This window comes from Ictalurus furcatus, chromosome 9 (genome assembly GCF_023375685.1).
Source record: "Ictalurus furcatus strain D&B chromosome 9, Billie_1.0, whole genome shotgun sequence".
Taxonomy (NCBI): Eukaryota; Metazoa; Chordata; class Actinopteri; order Siluriformes; family Ictaluridae; genus Ictalurus; species Ictalurus furcatus.
Genome location: NC_071263.1, coordinates 5,433,140 through 5,442,500, shown reverse-complemented (window position 1 = coordinate 5,442,500; position 9,361 = coordinate 5,433,140). Strand labels below are relative to the sequence as shown.

The 9,361-nt window shown below is 41.7% G+C and overlaps 1 protein-coding gene across 1 annotated transcript in view; it reads left to right on the top strand.

Moving 5' to 3' along the window:
* ush2a (Usher syndrome 2A (autosomal recessive, mild)) overlaps positions 1–9,361 on the top strand; it is a 224,186-nt gene that overhangs the window by 137,079 nt on the left and 77,746 nt on the right. Inside the window, exon 40 of the mRNA XM_053632826.1 lies at positions 4,828–5,456. Coding sequence (XP_053488801.1) covers positions 4,828–5,456 — 629 coding nt within the window. The remainder of the gene's footprint in view (positions 1–4,827; positions 5,457–9,361) is intronic.

Genomic DNA, 9,361 nt, shown 5'->3' with positions numbered 1-9,361 from the left:
TGAGCAGAAAAGCATCTCAGAATGCATGACGCACGGAACCTTGACGCCGATGGCATACGACATAGGCTCAGCTAAAGCGAACAGTTTAATAGTGGAAAACGCCCGGGCGACGTTTTTCCAATCTTAAACCGTGCCAGTTGAATGTGAATCATTCAATTCCGTTAATAATAACACACATTTGGTATACAACACGTTTTGGAAACAAATACGCATTGCCGTGAAGGAGGTGATTGATTGTTTACTGTTGAAGGGAACCTGTATATTTCCAGGATACAATGGGTTCTAAATAAAAGCACGCTCATCTTAAAACAGCCGTCGGAAAAGCCGCAATAAACGAACAGTTGGAGAGAATTGAAGAGATTTGTCAAAGTAATGATCGCATATGATCAAGGGAGAGACGAAAGGACGAGCAAGGTAAAATAATATGAGAGGACCGTATGTCTAATTTTCTGGGGTTTTTTTTTTTTACCCTCTCAGCAGCAATAACTTCTCTTGTCTCTAATTTAGAAATACCCCCAGAGAGAGTTCCCTTCTGTTCTCCCCAACGCAATGTTTAAAACATTCAGGTGAAGGCTGCGCTGGCCTACATTTTCACACCCTAGTGCTAATCACAAATAATTACTAGGGCTTAATTTTTTTTTTCCTTTTTTGCTATTTTTGTTTTTATTTATTTTTTTGAAAGATTTTTTTCATAACGGTCTGCAATGCGTCATGTTTCTTGCCACAAATGCCAGGCCAAAACGATTCTATAACTTTAAGCTGTCTTGTGTATTTCCGTTGAACTGAAACTTTCCTAGTAAAGATGTATGAGCGTTTTATGTATTCAGAAGGCTGTCTTGCCTTCTGATAAAATGGATTTTATCATTCCATTAAAGTTTTATACCCATCTTTTTAATGTAATTCCTTGTGTGAATTTTCGCTCCTTCGACTTGACAGCCGGTCCTGTGAACATAAACTTTAGCATGTAGGCTTTCCTTTTCGTTCCTGCCTGTCACACGTGCACATTTACATACACATGAACTGTTTTTTCTGTACCTGTATACACTCGCGTGTTCGTATAAAACGCGCAGGTTCATCAGGCGCAGAAGATCTCTCACTTTGCGTTTGTAATTGGTTTGCATCTGGAGCCAGATGTGTGGTGGCCTGGGAAGACCCTTTACATGATCAAAATCTGACATGTTTTAATAGATATAGTTCTGGAAACTGTAGGTTTCACGCTACTGAAGTGTGTTACTCTGTAGAGAGTATGCAAGCACCAGTCCGTACAGGATTTCGCACAGGTATTTTGATTGTTGCAGCCACAAACGCTCGATTTTGCTGCGGCTTTTTTTGCGATGCAACTTTTTAAATGCGTTTTAAATGCGATGCGTTTTTTAAAACTTTTTTTTGGCAGAAAACTACTTGAATTGGCGAAACTGCAATTGCACGAAAGTATTTTCGTGCAATTGCAAGCAGTGATTGCAAGCAGTGATACTTGTTGGTAAATGAGACCTTTTAGCTGTACTCGTGTTCGACATGCATAAATCAAAGACGTCACATGGGATGCCCACGACGTCACATGGGCTCATCTTGGCCCAAATCTGCGGAAAATCGTTCGGTAGCTCCTCCGAATGTTGCTGAGTTTGCTTGAGTTTGCGTTAAGCAAAATCGTAAAATCCTTGAGGGACTGGCAAGCGCTCTTCTCTGTTTTGATGATGATGATGATGATGATGTGAGAGCTCAGGAGCATCGTGTACATTTTGACAAACGGTATCTGATCACAAACTGAGTTAATTACACTTATGTCCATTTGACTATGCTATGTAACTAACAACTTGATCAAAGAATGACATTCATTGCATGAGAAAAGCACATTCTTTAGACATCTTTATGTCGACTGACTGCTTTTCCCATTGCATTGTTGTTGGTTTTTTACTTGATCCTTGCCATCACATGATTTCTGCAAGGCAAGGTACTAAATTCCACTAAATTGTAATTCATTTGCATGTTTTGGCAAAATATCTTTTTAGGATTTCTTAAAATAGTGACGTCAAAGTATGTTATTGGCAGAAAAGCCCCGTTTTCAACACTGCAAATGGGTGCAACACTAATATGCGATGCTAATATGAGACACTAATATGAGATGATGCGTCATTCCAATTCACTAAAATGCACTTTACTACCAGATTACTTGATTCCTAGTGCCATATTGTTTTTAGCTTCTATCAGCCACCCTAACCTTCACAGCGATCCTCCTATACCAAAGACATCCACGATGTTCAAAGTAACCCTCTCTTTCTTTTCCTTGCCCACCCCTTCCTTTCATGCCTTGTCAATTGATTGTGTTATTATTATGCTAACCAAATCCTTATAAATGTAATTTAAAGCTTGGTGGCCCGCGCACTAGTTTCTCCTTCTGCTTTCCCAGGAAAGACCCGGCTTAAGTATCCCGAACGTCCTGCGATCACAGCCAGCGCCACCGATGCCCTGATGGAGGCAGCCTGGTGTTATTGTGCAGTGTTCTCGTCAGGCGCCCCAAGAGCAGTAAAGCATCAATAAAATCAAAAGCACCTGCATCTTAAATGAAATTTCAATTGAAAAACTTAACAGCCCTTCAAATTGCGAAATTTAACACAGACCAGTAAAGCTTAAATAACACTTTGCCTGTACAGACCGAGGCGAGGCTAGAGAGCGAGCAGAGGAGGCTTGGAGCGGGGTGAAGGAAGCAAAGGAGGGGTTTGCGTTCAAGGTGACTTGATTGTCTCATGTGGTAAAATTATTAACAATTAAGGAATTCCTCCAGAGAGACGCATTGGATTTGCCAGCACAGGTACATTTGCAGGGTGTTTTTTTTTTTTTTTTTTTTTTTTTAAGCAGTGTCAGAGGTGGGGGTGGGATGGGGGCTTTTTCTGTATTCATGGAAGCTCTCGAACCTTTGTGGTAATTGAATCAGTTAGAGTGCTGAGTGGAGCAAGCATAAAAACCTGTTAACCCAAAGGTCAGATCTGTGCATTGTTTATTTATCAGGACGTTGGGTGGGTGGAGCGTCGGGGGGATTATGTATGGGGGCTGGAGGGGAAGAATCTAAAGTGATGACCCCCTTCCTCACCACCACCGTCTTCGCTACAGACGCAAAACGTACTTTCACATGCGTTAAATGAATGAACAACTTGTTTCCTTTTTGTTGCGTAACACTTAAAAGCGTTTCAAGTAAAAAGCACAATCAGTTACGTCTTTGCCAGTACATTGGGATTTATTGTAACCTGTTCCTATTAGAGGCTTTAGGACTTCTTGTTCATGAACCAAACTAAAAGAAAAGGTGTATATATCCGTTCTGAAACCCTTTTGCACTAATGTGGGACACAGTGGGACTTCCTTTTTTTAAAAGTCAAACATATTCAGTTTGACCTCTGCTAAACATTAGTCTTTGTGACTTTTTTTTTTTTTTTTTCATATCTATTTAGATTTGAGTTTAGTCCTGTTTTACTGGTACGTACAATACCGAGCTCTGGGGCCTAAAGCTCATTCCGTGTACTCAGGTGGGACAAGGTGGTGATGGGGAGGTGGAAGTGGGCCATCTGTGGGGAGACATCAGCAGCCCAGCATGCATGAGAGAGCGAGAGCCAGTCACCTTGATCAGGCGCGCCCTTGCTGCTTCGCCATTACCACTGCTACTGTGGGACGTAAATGTAGGAGGAAAACATTACCTGCAAATGAGCTTTCATAGGGCCTAAATATCAATCAGACACCCGAGGCTAGAGAGTCAGGCGGAGAGGACGCGTGCAAGACACCACACTGTAACTCCATTTTTATTTTAGGTAACCGGTTTTCCCTCTGAGGATTTTTTTAGTTACTTTTCATAGAGCTCAATTCACAAAACTTTAAAATGGGCAAATGTTAACTGTTAAACTGTCTTTTTTGTTGTTGTTAAAGTGTATATTTGATCATAAGCACTTACGATATAATTTTGTGCCACATAGCGATTAACTAAACTTGTATTAATGCAGGAGAAATTGAAATACTTTCTATTCAAATTCTTTATTTGCAATTTACTTGCTTTCATATATTAACAGAAGTCGGTTTGTTTATGAAAATTTTGTTTTATGTTTATTAAAAATAACTTTATGATCGGCTTCTTCTATCATGCTGAAGGGCATTCAACACGATAGAGTTTATATTCTTGTAAAAATAAAAAGAAAAAAAAAAAAGGGAAAGAGTGGGTGTGGGTGTTGGCGTGTGGGTGATTGTGTAATTATGAAAAGCCCAAGCTGTCTAAACTTGGAGATCCATGAGGATTTTTTGGCAATGTACGCTGTTATCTTGGCCGCTGTTCTCTGCTAACCACTCAGCGAAAACGACCAGTCAGAAGACTTGAATGTTTTCTTTCAAATCATTTCAACCTCTTCACTGCATTCTTTACTTCACATCTTATCCATAGTTTTCCATAGATTACAGTTGGCCAATAACATCCACCGATGAATGCATCCACAAATAGTTTAGTTTATAGTATGCATTCGTTTAAATGCGCAGGTTGTCAGGGCTAAATGAGCTGATTAACACATCTTTCCATTCTAATCTTGACAAAAACGCTCCTGCAATCACTGCTGTGCTTGTCTCGATTCTGACGTCTAGAGGAGCTCTTAAAGCAGCTTTGTGTGGATTATGGAGCGCTGATGTTGGAAAAGTTTGGCCAGGTTTAAAATCTGTGAACAAAAATACTTTTGGTGATGTGTTAGGATTCTGTTGAGATCAGACACAAACATTCCTAGACACTTATTCAAGATCCAGTATCATGTCAGCATTAAACAGACCTTAGAAATTTGACTCTTGTTTCTGTCTGTCTTTTAGGCCCTGAATCTGTAGACCCACCTGTGCTGTATGAGATCCACCCTAGAAATGCCACCATTTCCTGGTCTCCTCCCTCATGCCCTAATGGCAACCTTACCCACTACAACATCTACCAGAACAGCCAACTCATCACCACCGTGCTTGCGGACACCACCAGCCTCACCCTCTCCAGCTTGGCACCCTTCCAGCAGTACTTCATCCAGGTGGAGGCGTGCACTGAGATAGGCTGCACTAATTCGACTAATTCACACACACTCCACACACCTGCAGCCCCTCCAGAGGGTGTGACCAGCCCTCGGCTCTACTCAGACACGCCCACCTCTGTGCTGGTGACCTGGGCTCCACCACTGCATCCCAACGGGCCGCTGGAAGGCTACACGTTGGAACGAAGATTTAATGGCACTCAGCAGATTTCCACAGTGGCCACCATGATGCCTAACCAGTCTCTCACCTATCTGGACAGCTCAGCATCTCTCAGTCCCTGGAGCACTTATGAATATCGGGTGATCGCCACAACCAGGCAAGGAGGCTCCAACAGCAGTCTGTGGGAAAAGGTCACGACCCGACCTTCAAGACCAGCAGGAATACAGCCACCCAAAGTGCTGGTGCTCGGGCCAGAGTCTGTCCAGGTAGCCTTCTGAATGTGCATAGGTAGATCTTAATGACTATAAAGACTTTAAGCCATTTTCTGCCAACATCACACTGGGAACATCATCCACAGTCTGTTCTAACCTTTCATTAGCAGACTAGTTATGTCAAACATGTTTATTGAATCAGTCAGTTCCGCTAATTTGGTTCAGGACCTAGCTCCAACAATAGTAAGCTTTGATAAGGATAGGTTATAGGCTTGATCTCACACTGAAAACCTGAGAGAAATCAAACCTTTAATTGGAGTGAATTTATTCTAATAAAATAAATACCCTCATTAATATTTTTTTAGGTTTTAGATCACTGCCCTGCTAGAATATTTAACCATGATCTAATTAAAGCTAATTTAATCAAGAACTATTTTGCTGTTAATTTTTTTTTTATGGCAATCTGAAGAAAAATCAGTGCACCTTGCTTAAAGGTTCTGTCTAAAACATTAGCATGGAGGGGTTTCTTTTCAGAAAAGATTTCAAGCAGAACCCCTATAGAAAACGAGCAGCATTGTAATGTATGTTTTTCACACTATACACTATATGACCCAAAGTTTCTGGACACCTGGCCATCACACCCATATGTAGTTCTTCCCCAAACTGTTGCCACAAAGTTGGAAACACACAAATGTACAGGATGTGTTATTTTTTTTATACTATAGCATTAAGAATTCTCTTCACTGCTCAGACCTGTTCCAGCATAACAATATCCTTGTACACAAAGCATCATCCATGGAGTCATACATAGACCACAGGCCTCCTCGGCCGACATCACTACCTGACCTCACTAATGCTTGTGTGGCTGAATGAGTAAATCCCCACAGCTACACTCCACAAAATGAAATGAAAAGGCTTCCCAGAAGAGTGGAGGTTATTATAACAGTAAAGGGGGACTACATCTGGAATAGAGTGTTACTAGCAGGTGTCCACAAACTTTTGCCCATATAATGTAACTTATTCTTGGAGCTATGAATTAAGACCATCAATGCACAGCTCACCTCCATTAAAATGCACACTTTCTTACATTCTTGCATCGCAGTCTTACCTTCCCTTAGCTAAAAGCCTTTATTCAGTTCAGAAGACACCACATACAAATCTCTAAGCAGCCTGGTATCAGCGTACTAAAGCCCTCAGTGAACACAATGCACAAGAGATCCACCTAGCTGGATTCAAAGAACATCACTGTAGCCCAACTAGATTCTATTCCGTTCTCTCTCTCTCTCTCTCGCGCGCGCTCTCTCTCTCTCTCTGCCTTTCAGTGTCAAGGATCTTGAATAGAAATGCTTACCACTTCAAACAAAATGCATTTGCATAAACTTGTGTGAATAATTCATTTCCCTTAACCCCAGGTTTATTTTAATGCTATTATTATTTTATTAATTTGGAAACCGCTCCATTTCCGTATATAACTGGATAAGAGTTCTTACACATGTCTGCGCACAAAACAGTTGTTTTCATTAGCATATGAAGTGCATTTGTGCCTGTCGAGCTGTTTGGTGCCTCCATTGTCTTTAGAATATCTTCTCTTTTCTGAAAAATGCCAATTATTTCATTCTTTTAAGGATCCAGTGTCATTGTTCCTGGATTTCTGCCCAAATCTTATGAAATATTACTCATTGTAGAGTATTTTCATGCAGACAGGATGCGACCGTATGTCATGAGGAATGTATGGCCGTGTAGAAGCACAGTGTGCCTCCTTACAAGCTGTGCAAACCAATAATGAGAGGAAAGGCTGTTCTATAAAAAGCATTAATATCGTGTAGAGGACCGGGGAACGTGGGAAGCCGTGTTGTCCATTTTCAGCTGTTTTTGCTCAGTGTTTTACAGAGATGGTTGTTACTCATGAGTAGGCTTGTGCAATATAACGATTTTTAATAGTCTGCGCACGATTTTACACCGCCATGATATCCAGAGATTTTTACTCTGAATATATTATATTGCCAGACGTGCCGACCTTTATGCATTTCGCACAGGAGCGCCGTAATTTAACATCGTATGAGTTATCACTCAAAAATACGCCAAAAGAGCAGTCTTGTTCTCTCACATAAAACAGGATGAGCCAGTCGACATATGAACCTGAAATGATTTGCGCAAATGTTTGCAACTCTATAATATTAACTGACACCCCCTGGAAGCCCCGCCCCCTTCCTCCATCTCACAAGCACAAGTATATTTACAGTTTATGGTTGCATTTATATAGCGCTTTTTACATTGAATAGAGGAAATCTCAGCCACCAGCAGCGTGTAGCATCCACCTGGATGATGCGACCACAGCTATAGTGCACCAGAACGCCCAACACACACCAGCTATTGGTGGAGAGAAGAAGATGCAGCCAATTCGGAGATGGACGTTATTAGGAGGCCATGATAGATAAGGGCCAATGGGGGATATTGTCATCTGAAAGAAACAGTATAGTGTTATTAGGCATTAGGCCCCATACAGTCCACTGGGTGAGCACCCCCTGCTGGCCTCACTAATACCACTTCCTACAAGGACCATAGCTTTCCCCATGAGGTCTCCCATCCAGGTATTTGTCAGGCTCAACCCTGCTTATCTTCTTTGGGACACCAGGTGAGAACTACTGATCTCTGGAATATTCAGTTAACCTTTTTCTAGAAAAAAAAAAGGGTGAACAGCTCGACCTAAAAAGATCAAATAGGCCTATAACCGCATGCAGGATCGTTGCTGTTTTCTGCAGGTTACTGCAGATTCATGCAAAATCCACCATCCAGCTGAGTTCTTGTGATTGCAATTCCCGCCCGCACAGCTGGTAATATTATCACATCCTTCACTATTTTCCTTATGCCTGAAATGGTGGAAATGTTGCTGTCGTTTTTTTTTTAGTCTATCAGTTCTGGAGGCTTCAATCATTTTTGAAATGGTAAATCATGAACAGGGAAAAACCAATAGTGCACAAGCCTGCTTAAATTAGGATTTAGGATGTTGTTGGATTCGCTTGGGGTGTGGGGGTGTGCGGGTGGGGGGGTGTTAAGTGCTAATAAGGGCAATGGATAAGGGGATATAGGTGTTTGGACATACACAGTATTTGAAAGTCTGATGAAGTAAAACGTTGCTGAAACGCATGAAACACTTTCACATTTCTGTATAGCGTCAATGTACTACATAGTTAATGTTTCCCTAAAATGCTGACTTGCGACTGATAAAGCCTGCCACTTTCCTTTCCTTGTGCAATTCCATCAGAGTTTCATTATAGATAGTGACAGCATCATCCCTGTTTTAAATGTAATGAAAAGAATATTGTGTTTCCGGGTGAAAGTCAGGGGTGTCTTCACTACAGCGATCTCAGATTGTGGCCTGGAAATTGGCCTTGACCTCAGACACTTCAGCTAAATGTGTAGTATATAAAGGGTAACACTTTACTTAATGGTGGTGTATATAAGGCTGCATGGCGCATACGTAAGCCTTTCATGACAGCTGGCATAAACCTACACAAGCATGAATGTAAAGGTTTACTCCAATAGTGTCAGCTGTTATAAAACATTTTGAAGTCAAGTAACATTCATTTTGCAGTAAACCTCACTTAGTATCAAACTAGTAGTCATGATCTTCTGATGTAAATCTGTATCAATGGTTATATAGGTGGGGGCATGGTGGCTTAATGGTTAGCACATTTGCCTCACACCTCCGGGGTTTGGGATTCGAATCTTGCCTCTGCCCTGTGTGTGCGGAGCTCACATGTTCTCCCTGTGCCTTGGAGGTTTCCTCCAGGTACTCCGGTTTCCACCCCCAGTCCAAAGACATGTGTTGTAGGCTGATTGGCATTCTCAAATTGTCTGTAGTGCATGAATGTGTGAAAGATTGTGCCCTGCGATGGGTTGGCACCCCGTCCAGGGTGTACCCCACATTGTGCCCAGAATTCCCTGGAATAGGCTCC